The sequence below is a fragment of the Scophthalmus maximus genome, chromosome 20 (genome assembly GCF_022379125.1).
Source record: "Scophthalmus maximus strain ysfricsl-2021 chromosome 20, ASM2237912v1, whole genome shotgun sequence".
Taxonomy (NCBI): Eukaryota; Metazoa; Chordata; class Actinopteri; order Pleuronectiformes; family Scophthalmidae; genus Scophthalmus; species Scophthalmus maximus.
Window position 1 is genome coordinate 9,027,524 of NC_061534.1, and position 24,931 is coordinate 9,052,454.

Consider the following 24,931-nt stretch of genomic DNA (forward strand, 5'->3'; position numbering starts at 1 on the left):
CTTCCTTTCCAATGTTGCATATAAATATAATTTATTATTAGTCTTAAAAATTCTTTCTTACACTTTGTACAATAACTTGACAGATGAAATGCAAGCAGTTGCGAGGGACATTTTGAGTGCCAGAAACAGACAGGCTACATTCTCACTATACACAGTAATAATTGTGAAGCTGAGGGACAACGAGGGGAATGCAAAGGCTTAGCCCACTGAGAATGTAGGGATTGTTTCAAAAAGATGCAAAGTTTGCATAGACGGTTTTACGAAAAACAGGGACAACTGCCATTAAAAAAAAGAGAAGAACAATCAATTAAGACCACTTGAACAATCACAAGTGCTGCTGAATCAAAGGAATGTTGCATTTACAGCTATCACTTTATGCACATAGTCAGTGTCATCATAATACCAATGGCTTCCATCACTGATTTCAGAATTCATATACGGATGACACGTCACTTTGTTCTGAACACAGGAAAACGTCTCATTTCGAAATGACATTTGACATTCATATGATCAACTTGTGTATTCAATTCAATCTCATAACACTGTATGCTGTTTTGTTTTTTTTTGGTAAAAAGCAGTTGTATTCAGTTTGCATTGGTCCTACAAAAATATACTCATTTGATTCCCTCCTCCACAGTTTCTACCTGTCATCTCTGCCTGGTCTCTTTAATGCATCTCGCACAACATACAAATCATCACCGTTAGTCAGGAATTTTACTCAGCGAGGGAATGAAATGTTGATTGCCTTTCATTACAGGGGTAATAGACTGGTGGAATTTCCCAAATGATAAAAAAAAACAAAAACAAAAAAAACAAGCAATTCAACTTATCAAGATATTTTAAAGACTTGCAACTAAAGAAGCACACATACTTGAAAATCAATAATCATACATAACATGAATAATTAATTAATATTAGTTACAACAGCAACACTAAAAATGGTAAAATGGTTACATCATCGATTTCCTTCTGTACATGTAAATGTGGCTGACAGGATGAGTCGTTACTGTAGGAGTCCACCAGGGGGTGCTATGATACAGTCAAACATAATGAAAGAAGAAACAACAACAAAAAACTGTGAGGACACTACAAAGTATTCCCTAACAAGCAGCGTAAAATACAAAAAAAAAAGATACATATAAATAGACATATTATTAAATACAATGTCATCACAGAACACATACTCCACAGAGTTGCTATGGAGACAGATTTCTGAGAGAGTGAGAGATGCTTCCTCCGATCTAAGCCGTTCGGATCCTTTGACCTCTGACACTGTGTCAATACTCAGACTCTTGGCTATGGAGAGAGCATCATTCACATATCCGTACAGTCCATCCCAACAAAAAAAAAAACGGACAGCTGATTCCAAGGAAACCAGAGCCAAAAAAATATCAAGTCGTTCTACCATAGAGAGGAACAGCCAGAGAGAAATGACTGGCACAGATTCTTGTTTACCCATCCCAGTTTTTACACCCTTTGTTGCCAATGTTTAACTGGGTCATAGCTGAGCAGACCTAGCTGTTTTTATCTTCTTACTTCTTTGGGTGTACAGACACACAGACACACACACACACACACACACACACACACACACAAACACACACACACAGGGTCTGTGAGTGTGTACGTGCATTTGTCACTGTGATGCCAAAACGACTCTCCTGCTTTCGTGGCGTTCCCCTCACTTATTTTCTTTTTATGTCTTCTTCCTCCCTGGAATTCCACAGTCCCTGGTGGGCAGATGTCAGTGCTCAGTCATCGCAGGAACAAGGCTGTCATGACGTCCCATCTCCTCCAGTACCTGAGCGAGGCGACTGAGATTGCCATCCGGAAAATGCTGGGCCTCCCACAAATCCAAGATCACTCCCGTAGGACTGGATTTGGTGGCAAAGTAGTTAAGGTACCTGAATGACAGATTGTGACAAAAGAGAGAGACATAGGTTAGCAAAAAAAGTCTGCGGTTAACAGAGAGGGGTCTCTTTACTTAAATAAGGACAGAGGTCTTGGCTGGTGTGCTGACACATCTGAAAATGATTTTAACATTATTATGTTTTTTTGCTCCAACATCTGTACAGGTACTTCAGTTTGTTTTTCTATTCCTCTTTGTGGTCACTAAGTTTTCTCCTTAATGGGGATAACCTGGTCACAACAGGAAAGTGTGTGTTTATATTTTAAAATATGTTTGTGGTGTGACAATCAACGGTCACATCTTTCTTCCGCTTCTCAGATTTCCCCTTAAAATGTCAGTCAGCTGGTTAAAACTGTCATCTAGATGTCATGGTTTCTTTTCTATCACACATCATCCACATAGTGCAGCCACATCCATCAACTTTAGACTTTAGTGTCTTGCTCAAAGACGCAGACTAGAGGAGCCCGGGATCGAACCATCAACCTTGTTGTGAGTGGACAGCCCTCTTTTATCTCCTCGGCTGAGCCACAACCAACCTGGCGAGAAGGTGTTGACTGTAGTTTAGAGTAAATTGACTTATCTTGAGACGAGCACAGCACAGAAAAAAAAAAAAAAACAATTCAAGGAAAGTTAAGACAAACATGGTGAAAGCAAATGAGCTGCTGTCCCTTTAAGTAATCAAAGAATTTCGCCCAAAGGTTAACGGTTTAATTGTGTTAGTAAGTGTTTGCACTGCAAACAATATTTTCAAAATGCTAATGATTTGTTTTTTAATCAATTTGACACCCAGTTTGTGAAATTCAAAACAAACACTCTTTTTTTTTTTTTAAAGATTAAAATGGAAAATAATGAACTGAATAACAACTACTGTTCCGTATGAATCATCAGTGAACGCTGTGAATAAGCTTGAATAAGCTTGGTCTCCCGCCTGTCTCTCCATTCATTCACGCTACACTGTCAGCGGTCTCGTCAATCTGCAGCTGGTGCCTGTGATAAGGCCGCCCCGCTGAGCTGGGACCTTATAAATGGACAAATGCTGTAGCATCGTCTCACACACACACACACACACACACACACACACACACACAAACGCGCACACACACGACCATCAAAGGCACACGGGTGACGCTTTGAAAGGAGAAGCGGTTGTTCTATCTTTGTGTCTCTTCTCTCTCGCTCTCTGTCGCAGTTCTGTCCAGTTCAATTAATCTCCATTCAACAGATGCTTATCTATATGAGTCACATTCCCCAAGAACAATCACGATCAAATAAAAAGGGATTAGTCTCATTTCCCTTGTGATCTTTTTGCCTCCGGCTAATGATAGGAGGAAAAAAATGGGCACTTTAAATTGCACATCAATATCAAGTCAACATTTGAGTGTTTTTGCTCATTTCTAAAACAAGTCACCCTTATTTCTTCATTTCATCTCTTTCATTTGCCCTTGTTTGAAACATAAGAAAGCCCATGACAGCCTGCCCTTGTGACCAGACTGCGACCACTAAGGGCCGAGGTCTGAGTCACCGTGTGACTCCTCTTCTTCTCTCTTGGGCTGCGGCGTTCCTCTAACCCACCTGTCAAGGTTGAGTTTGTGGGCCAACATCCTCCAGTCATTGCCCCTGGTCTGGGGCGCATCCAGGCTGCCACACAACTTCTGCCGGATGGAGACGGGGATGCGGAAGGCATTGGGCCCGACCAGCGTAGTGATGTTACTGGCCGGGTCCAGCAGGGACGTGTCGATGCTCTGGGAATCCTGCACGAAGGAAAGAGAAAGGGAGAGGTCTGACTGGAGAGACACAGGCTGGAGCGGCCGCTGGCACTTCTTTTTCCCCCCGACCGCAGGCGGCATGAACATACTTTTAACACCATCCAACAAAACTAAACATAATGTAGCCCCGAATGGATTTGTGGCACTGCAAATTTCATCTTCTGAGTTCCGTAAAAAGTGAAAAATCATTCATTCCTTTTCACATCCATTTATTGATGCAAGCCGAGTGATTTTCGAATATGTTGCGTCGGGAGGATTAAGTGTCGGAGGTCTGGCTACTGAAAGGAGAGCAGGACCCGGAGACAAATGAAGCGAGGCCAGACGGGGACTCGGCGCTGCACTGCTTGTACTGTAATTCATCTCATTACTGAGCACAATGCCTGAGTGCTCCACCATCCCTCAAGCGCTAGTCTCCTGGCCAGATGGCCCTTGTGAAGCAAGAAACAGCGCGACTGGCGGGTGATTATTCCCCCTCTGCTCCTCTCTGCTCTGCATCGGTACGTCACAGGCAGACCTACACCAGGGGCTGCAGGGGTCAAGAATTCCTGTCTTCCGCCCTGTCAGTCTTTGTGAGCATTGCGAAATGCGGTGGGTAAATTCACTTGAGTGCCGCACCACAACAGAGAATGGGCAGCATTCGGGTGACAAGGGGGATCAAGGGACACACTGATCCTTTTAGAATTCTGTGATGCATTGCTCCAATCTAAAGAAGGACACTACAATAAATGAAATGGAAGATTTAAGCGTCGGGCCCTACCTCTGACAGTGTGGTGTCCAGCTGAAAAATCTGTCCTTCTCCCTCCACTTGGCGCACACAAATCTTACAGGCCAGGTCCACTGTGCTGGCAGAGAACCGCTCCAGGGTGAAGCAGCAGTGCAGGTTCCTCTGTGAACCGCTCCACACTTGCTGAAAGGAAAGCTCCTACAAAACACGCGGAGAGGGTAGAGGAAGTTACTCAGCTGCCGGGCCGGGGCGGGGCAGTGCGTGACACCGTGTAAGGTCCCGGAAAGAGTGCGCGGTCCGTTTACCTGGTACTTGGCCAGCAGTTTGCTCTTCCAGAAAGTGTGAGGGACATCATGGATGGAAAGTCTTAGGTTGTGAGTGCTGTCTTTAAAGTTGAGAGTCTTTGGTTCGTCCAGCAACTTCCCACCCATCTGCTTCTCCATCTGCAGGACTTCCTAAACACACAAAACACACACTTGATTAGTATATCAAACCGTGCATCGAACCGTGACTTCAAAAAAACCATCCTTTTTCTACGTTTGTTCTGCTATAAACTGTTGTTTGCTACAGTGGTCTCTTGCAAATGCTCAAATGGAAATTCACAAATGAAATGTTATTTCTTTTTATGGCGTATTCAACACTTTCCCTCGGGGCTCTATGAATCTGAATCTGGACCCGCTATCTGAAACCAGCTTCAATGTCCTTGCAGCAGGATCCCTATCACTTCTCATTACCCATTCCCAAACTTAATAACCGTGCTCAATATCCCTGCTCAGTGTAATAATCCTCCCCTTATCTTTCCGCCATGTAGGTAGATGGAGGTATTAAACAGAAGTGAGGTTGGGGAGACGACAGTGGAGTACAGGGAAAAAACCTACATCTCTCTAGCAGGGGCAGCTATTCAAATCCAAGCTCGTCTCCCCTTATTGTGCAACACCAACACAAAGATTTGTCATTCAACCTCCCACATCTCATCTGCTCGCTGTGCCTACACACAAACATTTGGTCGAAATGACAAACTCAAGAATTTAGTTCTGCTACATAACCAGAAGACCCCACACCCACACCCCCACACACACACACGTGCAACATGCGGCATGTTTACCTTGAGCGCGTCCTGTGTGTCGTCCAGGCAGTAGACTCTGATGTGATACTCCATGGCGGGGCAGGTGACCGGGCCGAAGATGGCCAGCTTGAGGCGCTTGGTGGTGGCAGCGCTGAGAGTTTGGCCCACGAGGCAGTGGGTGCCCAGCGTCTCTGTCAGGATGTGGCAGGCCTCGTCATCCATCTGGATGTAGCACGGCGTGGTGAAATTCTCTTCGCCTACCACGACTACATCCTGCAATACGGATGGAAAGAAAAGAGCAAGTGTGGGTGAGTAAAAAAATCTTAAAGAGCCAGAAAGGAGTCATGGATTGTGTCATAATTTTGTTGCGCTGTGTGGTTAGTGATTGCAGTTGGAAAAATGCCTGTTTTGAAGTGATGGGGGGAAATAATAGATGAAATCAAACAGGAACATGATTAATAAAATCTTTAAATAGACCAAATCTGTCACTCTGGCTCGGTCCCACCTCAAGTTTCTGTGGGTTTTCATTTGTTGGCAAGGAAGGCTGAATTATGACTTTTAATCACAGAGAGCTGAAATGAGATCCGAGTTCACCGTTAGTTTCCCAAAGATCTCCAACATCTCATTTGATTCTTTTTCATTCCTAGAAATTGTAGTGTTCAATCCAAAGCACTATTAAAAGATCCACTTTCTCTGTATTCACAACCCAATGGAGATCATCAGACACCAGAAATTGAGTCCAATTTGCAGTTGTAGTGTCAGGGAGTCATTTGAGCAATCTCCTATAACCTCTTTCATTGTTCCCCAATTTAAATATTTTGACACAGAGCATAATGTAGGTTAGTTCATTTTTGTACTGTTGACAAAATTGACTGTGTGTATGGAAGTACAGTAAAAAACGTAACTTTTCAGAGTTGTAATTATCAAGCTTGATCATTAGTGTCACATGCGTAACATAACTTGTTTTCAAAATGGGAAGACAATTGCTTAAAATGAATACAATATGTGGGGAAAAAACGGGTTTATTTAGTTTGCCATTGCGTTCTGTCACTGCGGTTAATCGAAAGTGAACTGAATTTAAATTTCAATCTAACAGGGGAGCGAACAATCAGGGGTCGTGGCCTTTTCGCATAAGCTGTGTCCGTTTGGAATTACACTTGGTATGTGTGTGTTACTAATGTCTGACACGCTGCCATTGTGTATGTGAGGTAATGGAAGAGTGAGTAACAAGGCCATTTGCAGTTGCCCCCTGTAAAAGCACTAATGCCAGGACATATTTCTCTTTAATTAAGACTGTCGGATAGGAGAGGCCTTATGTGGCCCACTATCTCTCTATCTCTCTCTCTCCATCTCACTTGATCTTGCATTCTCTTCCTCTCTTGCTCTGTGCCTTTTGCTCTCTAATCCAAACACTCCTGTGAGCAGCGCATCGGCATTAATTCAGCCTATTATGAGAGACAGAAGAGGAATTACAGTATTTTATTGTGAGCTGGGCCGTTTAACAACAGTATTACGGCTGATCATTAGACTCTTTAACTGCTCCTGGGGAATGACACTGGGGCTCCTTATTGGGGCATAATTAGGAAACACAGTGGAAAAGTAGGCTTCCGCTTCACACACGTGTGCGCGCCCAAACAAACGCGCAAACGCACACATGCTCAGACACACTCGCACGGCATAATTTATTCGCAAATGTCTGACTGCAGTCATCAGCTGCGGCGCATCTATGTGGTCACCGAAGCATTAAGTCCCACATGTTCCTCATTATATGATCTCCTGTGTTCATCATCATCATCACAACACCATGTTTCCTGAATGACACAGTGTGTGCGTGTGTGTGTGTGCGTGTGTGTGTGTGTGACACACTATAATATCCATGAATTACTTCAGAGAAGCTTATCTCTCCCGCTTCTGCTGCAGTGACGAAAACACATTTTGACAGCGCATGTCATACACGGCGAGGTCTCACACATGCAGCATGAAGGCTGGCCTCAGTGGGAAGAGAAGCTCATATGAAAAGGAAGCTGCCATCACCTTGGATATTACCATCTGCATTTCTGACAGGTCAGAGATGTAATCAATAGTTATTTCTTCCTGAAAATTATTTGGTTTACACCGAGCTTTATTGGCTGCCCCCGAGTAATTCGTCAATGTCACAAAGGTATGTGGGGCCTGTCTGGCAGATGTATCTGAGCCATAAGTCATATCATGACATCAGCAGTGGAGATTGTGCAAAGGCTTCCTGAAAAGGATGTTATTCAAGCCACTATTCAATGACAAGCCATATATTGGACTTAAGTTGCATTTTCTATATATGATTGGCCTATATTTTTACCATATATCCTCAGCAAACAATGCCCTCTTTAAATTGTAATCTTATCAATTTAGGCCATAATCCTACAGTATGTAGACTCAAATCCCATTAAAAGGTGGATTATCTAATATTAAAATGATACAGTACATCTGTGAAGCGTGTTTTCGGTGACAAACACATCATTTTGATACTCTGCATTACATGACAGCTTCAAATTTGAACATGGTGACAGACAGTGGAATCTTCTGCACAGTTTTCATCATACATCTCACCTCCCACTGGCTCTGCTGCGACTGGTTCTTGAGCTGGATCAACCAATCCTGTTGGCCGTCAAACACGGCGCAGTGGTGCATGGTGATGATGAGGGGCCGAGTCAACAGGGCCCCGGGTGGCCCACAGCTCACCACAGGGCTCAGGACTGTTTGACCCTCTTCCACCGAGGGCCTGGAGGTGCACAGAGAATAACACACTTACACATACACACGTGAAAATGCTGCTTAGTGATGATGTGACAGCAGCCTCTCTGCGTGTGCAGAGCTGACAGGGGTAAACACGGCTCTGGGGCGTTGATGTGGCAGGCGGCGCTGCGTACCTCATGTTGTCCTTCCTCTGAACTGTCACATACATCTCGTATACTCTGCCCTGAGGAATGGCCCCTGCTGGAATTAGCAGACTCACCCCTGGGGAGCACACAAAAACAGAAAGACAAAAAAACACAGGCAGGTGTAAGAGTTGTGAAATGTCAGGTAGACCAGAGAAGTCTTCACGGTGACGATTCCTGTCATAAGTCGAAGTTTAGTATTTTGTCAATTGCTCGAATCAATGAGAACACACAGAGAGGTATCAGGCCAGGATAAAAAAAAACAACATATATATTCGTATGATATATTATATCTTCCGTTCAAGTGAATGGGAAATGGTCCCAGCCAACGGGAGCAGTAGAATATGTTTACATGGTGAATCTCAGCCACAAAGCCACTGAGATATCCAGTTTAAATTTAATTTTAGGTCCTTAATGGTTGTTTAATGGTTTTACTTGTAACGTGCATATTTTAATGAAGAACCACACCAGTAAAGTGCAGTTAAATCCCCAGTGAAAAGTGATCATTATTTTTCTTAAAGAAGAACAGTAATAATCTCAACTCCCCTCAGTCACACACATAAAAAACGATGGCACTTTACTGCCTTTGCCGATGGCTTCAGGAAATGATGTGACATTTCATTTCTAAAATCAATGGTCTTGCTCCCCGTCATAGGATTCTCATATTGCTGCAGCCAGCATGATTTACATTTTTTGTATCCATCTCAGATTGATTTGATATGTCCTGTCCGATATGTTTTTTTAGGACCCCCCCCACACACACACATTCCCTCGTGCATACACACTCACAAACACAGTTTCTCTGTCTGGAGGGGGTTTCTCAGATAGCTCATTGATTTCCCATGTCCTTGTACTGAAGTTTCAAAAGAGGCGACAGACAGCCTCTCCTGCTAGGTAGCAACATCACAACTCTTCCACGGGGACGTCTCGCACACTGCCACTCTCTCATCGCAGCTCGGCTTCAAAGACATCGGAAATGCATTTTAAGATGCAAAATACCAAACAGCCACACCGGCAGCGCCACAAAATAATTCATTACTCTGAAACACACGAACGGATCAAATATCAAATGTGCCCTATGTAACACGATGAGGTGGCTGAGCACAACCAGCAGCTGAGAACATTTTTAAAGGAATTAAAACGGGGGGGGGGGGGGGGGGGGGAGAAAAAAAACTTGAGAAACTTAAGAAGTCGATGTATCCTTTAATGTCGCTGCTGGTTTGTCTGAGCCTGTCAACACGCATCTGTGGCATGTTACAAGCAGCCCGCGTGGTTTTGAAGTGAGGACAGCATGGCTAATGTAAGCTGACTGAAACAGTACACCTCACACACACGCGCACACGCATGCACACGCATGCACACACACGCACAACTTAGGTATCCATCAACTCATACTGTGAGTCATACTGTGTGCGGTCAATATGCTGATAGGTTACATATGGCTTAGCCATATTATTTCAAAGTCCTGTCTCTGTGTGTAAACCTTATCCTGGCGGAGACGGTAAGGTATGAGATCTCATACGTCATGTAGATTTTATTCCATGTGCTACCTACTGGAGCAGCTGCAAAGATTACCAAAACTCTCTTATAAACAAGTACACATAATAAGTTATGGCACATGTGCATTGATAAATGTGCTTCTGTAAATAATTAGAGCGGCTATTATTTGTTTGTTTGACATCTGATACCTACAGTAAAAGGTGTTTTACAGATAGAGCAAAGTAAATATCTAAAAACTTCCACAGTGTGGTTACAAAACTAAGTGTCTTCTTGGACACAAAGCCATGCTTTTGTCACCGACAGGCTGTATTATTGTAATTCCCTGTACGTTGTGTTGACCCTGACCTATTCACACTTTGACACCAAAGGTGACCAGGTTCCAGGTTATTGGAACCAGGTTTTCCTAGTTTTCCTTGTTTTTCAAACTCATCTGCTGCAATTGTAAATCACTCGTCCTGTTGTTTTAAATGTGCTATATGTATAAAAGAGACTTGAATTGACAAAAAGAACTTACAGTATTGCACCCAGTACCACTATTCTGATGGGGACACTCATTGACATAATGATTAATAGCTAGCCCCTTACTAAAACCAAAACTTTCACCTCGCAATATGTAAGGTCCAAACCAGCTGGTCCTCACAAAGATAGGAGGATAGGGGTAAGAGTACACACACTCACGCTCTCTCTTTCTCTCTAACACACGTGCACGCGCACACGCGCGCACACACACACACACACACACACACACACACACACACACACACACACACACACACACACACACACACACACACACACACACACACACACTCATATCTCATATTCTTACATGCCATGTAGAGCCACTGAATAAATGAAAACCTGCAGCACCATTTACAACAGACAAAAGACGGCTAATGAGTTTTAAGATGAACTATGAGAGAATTTGCTGGAACTAGCAGATCCTTCTTCTATGAATCACAACTAATGCATTCCTTCGTTATACTATGTTCATCTCTGCATACACGGAGATTTGCAAACCTGGTGAAAAAATGTGAAAATGAAGAGAGTCACAGAACAAGACACACAAATGTGAAAACTATTCCTCTCCCTTGTCTGGTACAGTACCTGAGTTTGGCACAATGAGGTGTCCCCCCTGGGAGCTGAAGGAGCCCAGGGCGGTGCAGGATGGGTCCCTGGTGCGGAGCAACGTCTGGGTCTGCGTGCGACGACCCATCGTGCTGTCGCTGTTGTCCAGCAGGCAGTGTGGCAGCTTAGGGGACAGTTTGGAGGAAAATTCCCCTCCCAGGTCGTCCTGTGGAGTCACTAAGCCCGAGGAGTTATACACCTTAATCTTCAGGTTTGGAAGAGGGTCAAGCAGAGGGGAATTGGTCATGGGGATTTTGTCAGCCACATCGTGGAGGGCGTAGACAGGTCCGCGGTACATGGCCGCTGCCGAGGTCAGGTCAGGGGGTGCCGTTAGGAGCTCAGCTGGAAAAAGAAAAGAAAATGGACATCAGTCAAGCAGAGTGAAAGAGAAGAGTTGTGGTGATCAGGTACACATTCACCATCAATTCGGACAACTGGTGACTCTAAACCGAAAACAACCCCGAGGCAATTTAGTGTTGGCACCAGCTTTTGGATTTACTCATTTGTCAGTCACTCATGAAGGAAGTCCACTTCATCACCAAGAAAAAAAATTCTCAGTCAGAGAAGGAACAGGCGCAGCTGTGATTCGTCAGTAACAGATGGCCTCACTAACACTCAGTTTACCCGGTAGGTACACGTTTGAATGTTCAACAGCTGGACTGAGTGGGTGGAGCGAGGGCAGCGGGAGCTCTCTGTCCTCCAGCTTCTCATCTGCGGCCAAGCCCCTCGCTGTTTTCCAACAACACCAAGTGTCTAAATGACTCGGATTTCAATGAAAGTAAAAAAAGGGTTGCTCAAGGATGAGAGAAATTAATTATTGTCTTTACCATCACCGCTGCTAGTAGGGCAATCATTCAGTATTGGTGGTAACAATCAGTATCATTAATGCAGTATAAACGTAAATTGTGTAGCATTATTATCCTCTCCACTTTAACCATCAATATTGCTGGAGGCTAAGACCAATAAACATTCATCAACATCTATATTTGTAAAGATAGCCTAATCATTTGTGATAAACCCGTTTCATCAAAGGGGAATTGAAGCATTTCAATTATTACACGTGTGTGAATGAAATTTGGAAATGATTTTTACAGTATATTCAAAATGTTCCTTCCAGCTTATGTTATCCGTCTGTTTTTTTCCTTCTTCTTTTTCAATTTTCCTGTCCCCCAAACTCCAGATTATTTACATCAGTATAACTGTGACCCGCTGTCTTTTCTGCCCAGCTCACATCCACCTATCCTCATTCCCTGTGGTCTCACTTTTAAGTCCTGCATCACTGGCCCAAATCTAATTACAGTTTAATATGTGACATACAGACTGGCCTTATTAGGGTTTAATTATGGGGCATAGCTGGGCCTCCCATCACAAACGACAAGCATTTTAATAGTTTCATCACCTCATCTGCGCTTCTCCCACAAACTCCCAGCTCATCTGCAGTAAAATGGGTAACGTCACATTCACATTCTCAACAATGTGCTGCCAGAGCAGCTGAGTCAAACATATCTCATCAGGTTAATGTTGTGACTTGCCAATGCAAAGGAATTCCCAATGCTTGGCAGATGAAAAGTTTTTTTTTGAGGAACTGGACATTAAAATTCGCCAGATTTTACAGATTTTAATTAACTTTGCACATTTCAGATTATTTTATTTCAGTACTTGTACAGCTGCCTTAGATAACATCCAAGAAATTTTGTGTGTTTTTTTTCTTTTAATGTGCGATGAGCTTTTCTTGTTTTTGGTAAAATCTCGGAAAAAAACCCCAAACAAGATACAAACAAGTATCTGCCGCCTACTGAATCTCAAGTGTTGTATTATCACATCGATCTGAACATTTCAAATGATGATGCCCTGGTGTTAACTGCTGGTCACTAGCTGACCCCCAGAGGTCACGCATGCACACGAAAACAAACACACATATTTATATACAGTATATCTGCTGTGCCACACCTTTCCGGGCGGTCTTGATGCTGACGGGCTGGAAGCCCCCGTTGAGGGCGGAGGAATCGATGATGTCTGAGTCGAAGTCCCGGTGGTTCTTCCTGTAGATGAAGAGCGCCACCACGACAGAGATAACCAGGCACATGATCACCGCTATGACAATGCCCACGTACAGAGCTACGTCATCTGTACTGGGGGCCACTGGAGGAGGGGGTCGGGGGAGAGAGGAAAGAGAGACAAAACACAAGAGAGAAAGACTTTTAAAGATTTCACAAATTTCTGTTCGGGGTGTCTTTCTCAGTATGCAGGTGTTGTGATGAAGACTCCTGGATATTAATAACCATCTATTGGAAAATAAATGCATACAGCATATCTCGTCTTTTTTCATTGTATGTAATGCTGAGCTGCTGTGACAATCAGATTGGGTGTTGATGGTATAAAATGGGACGTTCTACCTGCGCTGCATGATTGTGAATGTGATGATAAGTTGTCATAATTGTAATGATACAACACCCTACCACACACACAGAAACACTCTGCACACAACATGTACATAACATTGTCACTCATAGGCCTTATCATACAAACACCATATGTCTGTCTACTACATTTTACTTCATCAGTATTTTTAATGATGCATGCATTGAATTTAGTTTGACACACAGCACTTTTTAAAATTTTAACATTGTATTTTCACTGTTTTATTTTAAAAAACAAACACCTCTTACTCACAAAGAAATCAGTGCAACAGTCATAACTTGTGTCCATGTCGGTAAGTCAAAGGGTGATATTTCTTGTAAGAAGCCATATTGCGGGCGTTTACCATGTACCATCAAAGTAACGTTTTGCAACAAAACAAATAATGATGATGATGATAACGGCGCTAAAGCCCGTGCGAAACGGAACAGTTAATGAGGAAAGGCTCCTCCAGTGCAACCCAATGACACACTGTCCTAACAAGCAGACTCAGAAGCGAGACGAAAAGTCCTGAAGACGGAGATATAGATGTTTTCATCTTCAAATTACCGTCCTCTGTGTTGGAGTTCAGAGTCTGACTCTGGCTTTTTTCTTTCACACTGCAGATAAGATCTAGACATAGCTTGCATTTCTCAAATTGTCTTTCATCTCCTCCCGGAGTCTTTCTGTCCACTTTCCAGCTGGAGAAACCTCTGTGATTACAAGGCCTGGCATGGCTATAGTGGCGGTTAGAAAAACGCAGACTCAGACAGGCACTCATTACAGATCAGACTTTTTAATGGATGCCTACCGACAGTCTGAACTCTGTGGTGTTTCAGTAAAAAATGTCCTTCACTGTCACGAGCTGACAAATGGGGAGCAGCTCTCTTTAGAGGGCATGTGCGAGCTTGTATGTGTGCATTGTGTCGGCATGAAAACACACTGCAAATGTACAATAAGCCAAAAAAACAACAAAAGCATATAGAGTAAAATGCATACCTATTAGTATTGCAATTTGATAAGGGGATGCTGCCGTTTTTGAGATCATTTGAGTACGCAAATAGAGCAGAATCTACACCAGTAGATGGCAGCATCTGACATAAATCCATACGCCGCACTTTGAGGACGCTCATGATGGCCAAGCATTTGTGTAAATTAGCGTTGTGCATCTCAGGCGTACAGATGGCACACAATCTGTCTCTTGCGTTTTCTCGCACAAAGGAGGAAGAAGACCAAGAAAAGACACAGGTTGTGTGGTTTTATTTTATCACACACTCAATATAATAAGTGCATAGTCTCAATTTTCTCAAGTTATTACTTGATTTCCCATGTAAATAGGCTTTTATATGCATTTCAACTGTGCATCTGTTTGAAATCCATTATATTTCATGCTTTTTGAGAATCTCCACTAAGCTGATATTGGGCATGACCTTAACCGGGCGTTCCTTACAATGACATAATATACATGGTGATTAAAGATAATCACTAATCCCTAAGATATACTGAATGGCCAAAGTTAAAGGCACAAGGGATTTAATACGGCAGACATTTAAAATAATATTTTCCTACAGTCACCAGGATATACATGTGTGGAGTGGCGTTCTATTTTCAGCCTTAACAGAGACATCAAGACTAAAGAGGAATGTCAAGATACATCCTCATATATGTTAGACCTCTAATCCTTCCTCCAGCACAGACACGGGCAGAAAACAGAGCTCCAACCCAATGATGAAAGTCTGAAAATGTAATTTCATTGTGCTCCCTCTGCCAAGCTTCCCGGCGGATATTTAACATATATCCCCTCAGTCGAACAATCTTCCGTCCACGCTTTGATGATAAAGGCAGCAACCTGCTAAGTGTACGCATTAAAATGTAACGCTTAGATTAATACATCCCTTTGAACACGAGCCATTGTCAGACGGGGAGAAAAAGTACAAGAAATGGAAATGAAAGGGATTTTCTAGCGTTCCATTCTCTGCGAGGACACAGAGATTTACAGAGCGAGGGGTGAGACACAAATGCAGCAGAATCGGTGCCTTTGCTGACAGCGAGGCAAAGTGTCAGGATGAAGTTCATGAGGAGCAACAGGGTAAAGGGCAGTGTCAGTGCGGAGCTACAGAACAGAAACATGGCTGAGATCAGGCAGCAACCTGCCAGCAGAGAAAGATTATGAGAAAGGACAGAGCAGAAATGAAAAAAGGAAATGCCCCGCGGTGGTTATCTGTAAGTCTAAAAGCAAAAGAAAAGAAAGAATAGCTTTAATGAATCATTGATGGACAAGGAATAACAGTGGCAAACGTGTCATTTCATTCTGTTTTTAAAACGTGTTTCTTCTTTTATGTTGTAGTGCAAAAAACATGGGTTAGAGTTATTCCTTGTGCACAACCTGCCAGTGAAGCCCTCGCTAAAAACAAAAACTAGAGACAAAGTCAGAGAATGGATGAAGAAATCATATACAATAATAATAAATGATAAAAAAAACAATAACTCACATGAATTTCCAAAATCACTCTTGTCTTTTGCCTCAGAGGACTTCTGATAAAAGGAACCTTGAGGAGAGGAAGGGATTTGGAAGGGATAGAGTAGGAGAATGGGGGGGGGGGTAAAGGGGTGGGAGACGGATGATCAAAATCAAATTTAAGCCAACAGAAAAACAAATTCAACGAATGAGACAGCGACAAACTCATGAGTAGGAGTAATGACACGGGGGAGCGATCTTTCTTGATTTGGCCCCTCCTCTCCAGATCTGTGTATCGCGTATAGAGATGGATGAGAGGCGCGGAGGGGGGGACGTGGAGGTTCTGTGAGGGAGTGACGTGATCCATCAACTGGGCTTAGTGCTGCTCAGCAGCGGGAATGATGCTGGCAGGTGAGGGGAATGGAGGAGCTGATAAAGTGTGGGCTCCAGCGGAGTCAATAGAAACCTACACAGCCTTGCATCTGTCACTCGGAGGTGGATGGAGTGGACGGCGCACGGAAGAAAAGGAACAATTATTGCAGGGAAGAAAGGGATTGGGGAAAAAAAGGACAGAGATTTGGGGAAAGCTCTTCACCATACAGTAGACGGTGCTCCAAATCGGGGCTGTGGTCGGTTCTGTTGTGGACATGTGATGTGTTGAATGGAGCCAGAAAGCCGGCTACAATGGCAGCCGGGAATAGCGCACCAGTACACATAATATTCAGTCTCCCTGGGACATCCATAAACAACTATACAAACAATGAAGTCCTTATTGGAGGGGGAGAGAGCCACAGGCAGACAAGTGGACCGACAGGAAAATCAATGGCTTGATAGATGGGGCTGGTGTGTACATGTAATCAGGCAACAGGGAGGCCGGGCTGGAGCAGGGGGAGGTGACTGTCAGGGTCAGTCTAACTGATGGCCCATCGGAACGCATCCTGTAGAGTTTCTGTACGTCCCGACTGAGTCCACAGTACAGCAAGGTAAAAGTGGGTGGGCTGCAAAGGAAACCTCAGAGAAAGACAAAGTGATTCCTAACTGACAGCGCAGAGCCTCGGAGGAAAGAGGATGCGTACAGGAAATCACTGTCTGTGTTTGAACCATTAATTATCTGAATATGGCAGAAATCCAACCTCTGGGAATTCACTGACGTCGAGCGAAACTGATGTCATCCTTTCAATGGCTAAAAGTTAATTGGTGGTGATTCTGTAAAACTGAAATTGATGACACTACTTAATTATGTCTCTTCAACCACAATAGAGTGCATACGCTCATGTTCTTGGAACGCCGAGGTGAACCCTCGAGTTGGGATTTTTTTTTCCGGTCTGTTGTCTGAAAGCAATAAAGCATTTGCCTTCGCTGGAGTGTGTGCTCTCCTTTCTTGAGATCAATATGTCAAATGAAAGTCATGTCTGAAAGAGCAGACTCAACAAAGGCTTGGAAAACAACATCAGAATCAAGGAGGGATGTGCAAGAGTTACAGTTGGGAAGGTCTGTCCGAGGAGGCAAAGTGCAGCCTCTCTAGATCAATCTGTAGATACTCAGCTTTGTGAAATCCAACCCCAAACTCCCCCGAATGTCTAGATGTGATGAACAAGATACAAAGTAAATTATAACACAACTCTTTCCCCTTTGACTCGGGTCGGCTGAGTTTTTACGCAATGGAGAAACACCAAGAGCTCTATTCCCCAGCTCTGGTCATATCACATTCCTTTGCCAGATTTCTGTGATGGATTGCAATTGAAATGATTTAAATAAATTCAAACAACAGAAAATAAGATCAAGCTGCAACGGAATCCACAGACACGCGTTTGCTCAGATCCCAGCACTGCACTGGAGGGAGCAGATCAACGTTCCGAGGTGAGTTCAGATTGCACACAACTTCCATTCCCAATCATATTTGCTATAATGTGAGCTTTTAGATAATGGGCCGGTGTCCTAAATGCTGGTGGAAATGGTCATTAGCATTGACATAAGTGGCTTCACCCTCTTAGCTTCCAAAAAAAATCAATCTCTGAAATGATCCTAAATCTATATCATTATGGCTTTATATTCTCTGCAAACTGACCATCAATTTACCAAGAAGTAACGCTTCTTGCGATAGGCTGAGTTACAGAGGGCGTGCAGCGAGGCGGGGCCGTGCGGAGCGAACGCATGCTTTGCCGCAGAGGGAAATAAAATAAGATGAATAAGACGCTAAGGCTAAATGACATCACTGTGCACTGTAGTCACCAGTTTCCTGTCAATCCTCAATGCATATGAACGTACGGTACAGTACGTCTTTACTTTAGACAGACACATGTAGATCCTTCAGGCAGATGCATTTAACATGTGTATTGACCACCGACGCAATGTAAAAAGTATCCTATAGTGCATCATGTCAGCCTGATGCACTATACAGTTCACAACCCCCATGGTGCAGAAAAAAACTCAAATCAGCCGCACGCAGGGTCAGGCAGCTGGATAAAATTGTAGACATCCACCAATCCGAGCTTCTTATATTGTTAGAGTTAGTGGCACAATTACCATCTGCAGCAGGTTATACAGACACAACGTGTGGCACAATGTGCGGCTAACACCTTCAAAGATGTTAATTGGAATAGACCTGAGTTTAACCCAGTTATTATTTAACACAGTTTTTTTTTTTTCAGCTGTCACCTTCTCATAGGCACAGAGCCTGTGATAACAAAAAGACAAAGACTGTAAGAGTAAGTAGATGAAGCTCAGTGTATCAAATAATTCACCCTTTAACTTCCAAACACTGCAGTGAACACACACACACACACACACACACACACACACACACACACACACACACACACACACACACACACACACACACACACACACACACACACACACACACACACACACACACACAGTAGTTGCTCACATGCAGCATGATTCCAATACGTAAGTGTGTTATATGCGGAGGGGGCAGGAGTGTTGGCCCATGTGAACTGCGTGGTTGTTTTTAACTTGAGCGAAGAAAGACAAGCAGAAAACAATCTGCCGCCTGCAGTAAAAAATAAATATCTGGCTGCACCTCAAACTGGCTTTGGGCCTTCTTTGTTGTTAACAACAAAACAAATAAAAAAAGAAAACATTTTGATTTTATGAGAAGGAAATTTTGCTGCACCCTGGAGACTCTGCGTACTTTAAATGATTATGTACAGCACTTGCTCACTTTACCACCACATGTAATTGGCAGCTCAGGAGAAGGAGCAGGTCTACACTTGTGCCACGATGTGGCTTTGTGTTTCCTCTCATTTGACCTAAGGAATCCAGAGTTTTAAAATTAAGGTAGTAATCAGACCTCCCTTATGTAATTACAACATAATCACTTATTATTATTTTAAATATAACTCCCAAATGCTTCGCTTGTGAAAAAGGAGTGTTAACCTTTGTGACCTAGTCTTTTTATTTTAACATGTACTTAAATTTTCAGCAAAGCTGACACAGTAAAAGATGTGCAGTGGCTTGCGCTTTCATGTCCCTTTTATTCAACAGCTTTTGTGTATTATGCATGTGCAAATAAAGTGAGAGCGATCGAGTGCAGGCGACAGAGAGAAAGCATTTTAGCACGTCTTATTGTTTATGTATGAGTGAAGTGAATCAGCGTGAGTGAGAGACAGGGTGAGGGTGTTATGTGGGGATGTGAAACACAGCGTAGTGATGAAAGAGCAGAGTGAAAACTCATGGTCAAAGTGCAAAGAAATTTCTTTGGTTGGCAGGTCAGAGAGAGTAGCAGAGGATTAGTCGAGTACTCACTCTGCATGCACAGCCCATCGGTGCAGTTCTTGGACTGGAGTACCATGCCCTCACAGTCCTTTCCCCCGTTTTTGGGCGCTGGGACGCTGCATTCTCTCCTCCTCCAGTGGGTGCACTCTGTCCCACAGGTGGACCACTTACTCCACTCTGTCCACAGGCCATCCACTACCACACAACAAACAGGACACACCAGGTGAATGAAATGGCGAATGCGAAAGATGAGGACAAAGCGTGCGAGCGGGTGCGCGGATACATGATTGAGACAGTGAGACACATGTGGGAGAGAGACGCACATAAGGGCGGAGGCACAAATAGAGCGAGATATGCAAACAACAAGTTGCATCATATTTTCTTTGTATTTCATTTTTGTGCACTCAAACCCTTTCTGCCCACTTGAAAAAAGAGGGCGTATTGTTATGTTGTGCCATACCTGGGCAGAGAGGATTACACGCCAGCTTCTGGATGCCTTGCCCTTCACAGATGGCCCCGCCGTTCAGTGGTGCTGGGTTGGTACAGCTGCGCGTGCGTTTCTGGTAACCACGGCCACAGCGACTGTTACACACCGACCACTCTGTCCACGTCGACCATCCGCCGTTCACTGGAATACATGGTGGTAAAAGACAAGTCATACGTTACATATAGGACTTTTATTCGGATGGCTTTACATATAGGACTTTTATTCGGATGGCTTATATTGAATTTTTCAAAAACAGAACAACAGATAAGGGTGGAAAGAAAATGCATAAAAAAAGAAATATATATATATATTAAAATGCAGCAAAAGTAAAACAAAAATACTACATTCACTGTAGATTTGACTGGGCTTATTTTCATTTAGTGTGAGACCTATGGAAACATTTTTTTCGAGTCTTGGAAATATCAATTTATAGTCATTTTCCTACTATAAAATGTGAATAAACCGCAGGGTGTTTTGCATTTTGACCCTGAAATCTCAGGTCGTTACTTTGCAATGCAGCCAGACAGTAAATTCCGGTCAGATTGCTGAATTTTCCATTCACTGATTCCCCCTAATGCCTCTCTTCCTCTCTCATCCATCTCTGACAGCGACTAAATCCAGTGGAGAGTGACACCAGGGCTTGTGGCTGAGAACAAGTCTGTGGCATTTCAGACGGCGGCGCTTGGCTCGCCTCGCCAGGAGCGTCTGAGGTTCAAATGTGACATGCTTACGAGTGAAGCCCAAAATATTGAACTCCAGGGGGAAGAGCGCCACAACCCCCACATTCTTTTACTGCCTCCTTTCTTTTCTACATGAATTATGGCTCCATCTTCTCTCTCCTGCGTTCCTGTGCTCCTGTTTCCAGTGTCCTTGCAGTGGGTTGAGCTGGAAACCACTGGGCTAAAAACACGCTCACTTTTTTTCCTTTTCTCACCAGTATCAGACCCAACTCTCCCTTATCCTTTGGGTTTCGCATACTTCTTTGTGGGGATGTGCTATTTCTCACACACACACACACACACACACACACACAGCACACACACAGCACAGCTACGCACAAATGTGCAAGTATTCCATTTTGGAAAAAAGGGGGGATAAAGACGCAAGGGCAGCACAAATAGAAGCAGTGGCTTGTGTTACTCTCTCTGGAGAATCAGTTCCAAGACCTAATACACTGTGTTAGTGCCAGAAAAACTTGGGAGAGACGGTGACCCTTGCCCCTGAAATCTCTATGTGTTCATACACATACATCCCCCTTACACTGATCACCCAAACGGCCACATTATTCCCAATGCTCCACCGTAAGTTACAACAGACAGAACTACAAGGCATTTTCTCTCTTCAGTCAGTCCCACTGCACTGTCCATAAACCCAATGCGGTTGTGATGTTACTGAATCCCCCAAAAGTGAACCCGCAGTATCACGAGGAGTTATATCGAGCACAGGAAGAACTCTGCTGGCCTCGGTTAACTGAGCCACCCGAGCCAGTGGTTGTTCCGTACAGGAGAACTATTTGTCAGGTTCAAGAGAAGCGTCTGTTTCACGTGTCATTTCCCCTGTCTTGAGTAGCCTCCAGCAGGCGTGGAGGTTTATCTTCACAGCCGTGTTGCGCGGTGACAGTGGTGTTAGTTGATGTAAGGGAGACGGTGGGTGAGTGTATGTGAAACCGCAGCGGGGATGTCTCTAAGTACGGGCGCAGCCACATCAGCACCTCGCGCGCATTTCAGAAAATCACAAATCTTCCCTCCCTTACTCGCACGCCTTCCGGCAGGAACAAAATGAGTGAATGTTCCAAGCCGCGAGAGAGAGAGAGAGAGAGAGAGAGAGAGAGAGAGAGAGAGAGAGGGAAGTTTGCTTTGTGCAGAGTGACTTTGAAATTTGGTTTATTCTGAGTTGAGCTGACTTCTGATAGGAATTCAAGAGTTTTCCTCTACTGTTCTCTCATGTGGCCAATAAGGAGGATGAGTGTCTGCAAGTTTCCGAGATGTGAGACCTACGTTAGATCCAGTGTTCAGAGTAATAACGCAGTTTACCGTAGACGATAACTGTGGCGGTGGTGCTGCGTCTCTTGGCCACGATGTTCTTAGCCACACAGGTGTAGTTGGCGGTGTCGGAGAGGCGGGCCTGCTTGATGATCAGGTTGTGGTCAATGGTGATGTAGAAGTTCCTGTCGTCTGCGGGATCAATAACCTCCTCATTCTTCAACCACTCCACCTGGAAAGGAGAAGGGAGCACGCAACGTGAAAAAAAAAAAAGACAAAACACAGAGGGCCACGAGACAGCGGGAGAGCATCTCAAGTAGAAGATGTGAGAGTGGACATAAATAGGTTGACCCCGTTCAAGTGTGTGCGTCTGTGGGGGGGTTGTCACAGCAAAGTGTTTAAACAGCTACAGTTTTTTCTTGTCTCTGCCCAACTTCTGAAATAGTGAGTGCCAGGATTAGAGCAAAGTTGTTTGAGTCTCTGCGGTCCTGCTAGAAAAAGTCAATAGCAATCATGCTCTTTTTATTCTCCCCCTAGAACAAAGCACAACAGTCACAGCAGCGTGGTCCGACAGCAGAGAAATAACACTCGCCACACTTCCTGAAGCCGAGGGGCTCTCTGACCTTTCCTTATGAGTTCTATATCCCTAAATGATGCCGATATTGAACTCCTGGCACTATCACAGAACAGGGGACATTTTAAAGCCTTACTCGGCTGCAAATCACCTACATCCTTTTTTTCTCTCTTCTCTTCACGTTTGGCATTACGGAAAAGAATCGCACGAGCTGCCGCGCGCCCCTTGCAGCCACTTTGACTCAAAAACATTTCCTGGGCCTCTGGTTTTCTTCAAAGAAGCTGTCCAGTCAACAAGGAGGCCTGGCAAGCGGCTTACGTCCTGTGCATTGTGAGACCCAATGAGGGGCATGGCCTGATAAGAGATAAGACAACAAGGGGCAGTGCGGGCTGAGATAAGGGGATGTTTATAGAGGCTCTTTCTCACGAGAGATAAAGTATCTCAAAAAAAAGTGGGGCAATAACCTGATATGAGTCCTGCGGAGACAAAACAGCCTAAGCGTTCACCGTTCACAATTGTTGTATTATTATTATTTCTTTTTTAAGTTTAGGTGTAGAGACCAGCATTGTTAGAACTTTCTGAAAAGAGAAGATCTGGCCGATTGTGACACATACTGGGTTATATGCATCACCGGCTTCTCCACACTTCTGTGTCAGCCGTTAGCCTGACATGGCAGATATCAAAGACGCCATCAGTGTCACACCTCGGCAAGGCTGCCTGCTCTCTCATCCGGCGGGGACACACTAAAGAGGGCTGAGGAGCAAAACTATTTTCGACACTTCGCTTCAAAATTATTTCACGCTTAACCTCTTCCCACCCAGCTCTAATTTCAAATCAGCGCACGCAGCACTTACATCGCACCTCATAAGACACCGGCGCGGATTCAAAACTTAATATCAGCAGAGCCCCACCTTCCGCAAGTGTGATGTATATCCTCAGCTCATGAGTGTGCTCCTTCATGAACATGTGTTATCTGAATTCATCTCCCCGAGCCGGGAAGGAGATGGTTCCCCGTACCAGCCGTGTGCAGGCTGAAATCAAACATCTCTCTCACATGAGCACAATGAAATAAGGGAAAAGGGCAGCATGACATCAGACTCTATGTATAGGAGATGCATCACATCTGTCAAACACTTTGTTGAGACCATCCTCATCCCTCAACGGAAAGAAAAGGATGTTTTTATATCATATCATATCTAATTCATGATTGAGGCTATTATTACCACCAGAGTGCATTGAAACCGCAGTTTGGAGACAACAACATATCTAGTGCTGCGTTGGAGTCACTGACAGTCAGTCAGTGAAGAAAATCCCTGGGAGAAAATGAGACATTTGACAGTTGAAATTTTTCTTTGTCATGTTATTGACAATGTCAAGTCTGCATAGGTAAAAACATCCAGTAAGAATGACCAAATAAATAATAATAACTCAATATCTGTTTATACAGCATTTTAATGGTTACTCCAGGAATATTACGCAAAGCATATCTATATTATGATAAGTTTATATAATTAGGTATTTTAGTACTGTTCTATTGTTTTAATTGTATTACAACTCATCTGTTTTCGTTTCTGTTACAACTTTATTGACTGAAGGACCAGAACAATTTAGTAGTAATTCACCAGCCTGTAGTTCCAAAATGAAGAAAAAAACTAATTGAATATAAATAGAGTAAATAATTCCTACATGCTAGAGTTACTACACATGCATCAATGTTTGTGTATGTTTTACTGTTGCAATAAAAACATCATTCTTTAATTCTGAAATGAATGAGCAAGTTTCACTCGCGCATACAGAGAGCATTGACCCCGCGTGTGCAGAGAACAAAGATTTAACAGTGATTTTGAGTCTATTTTGTGTATTCTTTGTTCCCTTCTTTTCATGGTGAAAAGTTATGGAACATAGCTCCAATAAAACAAAATAAAGATGATGCAAACGGGAGAAATTATTGTTTTGCCGACTTGATAAATATTTTGTCTCTCCGTGCTCACAAGTGTGTGTGTGTGTGTGTGTGTGTGTGTGTGTGTGTGTGTGTGTGTGTGTGTGTGTGTGTGTGTATGTGTGTGTGTACGACATATGGCATTTGTGAAGTGAAAGGTCTGATCTCAGAGTCGAGATCGACAAGCATACAAAAAGGTGGTTATCCAATTTTGCACCAATCACAGAGGCAGCCTCTCCGAACGTGCTGCGATCAGATGTCAAGCGCACTTTTAAATGAGCAGGTAATTAAAAATTGAACAAAAGAGCTTTTCGGCGCAGATGGAGGGGTGGGAGGGAGACAGAG

The 24,931-nt window shown here is 43.7% G+C and overlaps 1 protein-coding gene across 4 annotated transcripts in view; it reads right to left on the reverse strand.

Annotated features, from left to right (window-relative positions):
* Positions 1 to 9: 9 nt before the first annotated feature.
* unc5cb (unc-5 netrin receptor Cb) overlaps positions 10 to 24,931 on the reverse strand; it is a 106,732-nt gene continuing 81,810 nt past the window's right edge. The window contains exons 5-17 of one of the 4 annotated variants that reach the window (XM_035607763.2): positions 22,125 to 22,305; positions 20,065 to 20,232; positions 19,635 to 19,799; positions 15,898 to 15,954; positions 12,959 to 13,150; positions 10,988 to 11,350; positions 8,372 to 8,459; positions 8,052 to 8,223; positions 5,505 to 5,738; positions 4,705 to 4,854; positions 4,433 to 4,597; positions 3,482 to 3,660; positions 10 to 1,904 (exon numbers count right to left, since the gene is read on the reverse strand). In XM_035607763.2, coding sequence (XP_035463656.1) covers positions 1,745 to 1,904; positions 3,482 to 3,660; positions 4,433 to 4,597; positions 4,705 to 4,854; positions 5,505 to 5,738; positions 8,052 to 8,223; positions 8,372 to 8,459; positions 10,988 to 11,350; positions 12,959 to 13,150; positions 15,898 to 15,954; positions 19,635 to 19,799; positions 20,065 to 20,232; positions 22,125 to 22,305 — 2,274 coding nt within the window. In that variant the 3' untranslated portion in view covers positions 10 to 1,744. The remainder of the gene's footprint in view (positions 1,905 to 3,481; positions 3,661 to 4,432; positions 4,598 to 4,704; positions 4,855 to 5,504; positions 5,739 to 8,051; positions 8,224 to 8,371; positions 8,460 to 10,987; positions 11,351 to 12,958; positions 13,151 to 15,897; positions 15,955 to 19,634; positions 19,800 to 20,064; positions 20,233 to 22,124; positions 22,306 to 24,931) is intronic. The other 3 variants (XM_035607765.2, XM_035607764.2, XM_035607766.2) reach the window with 3 other exon arrangements.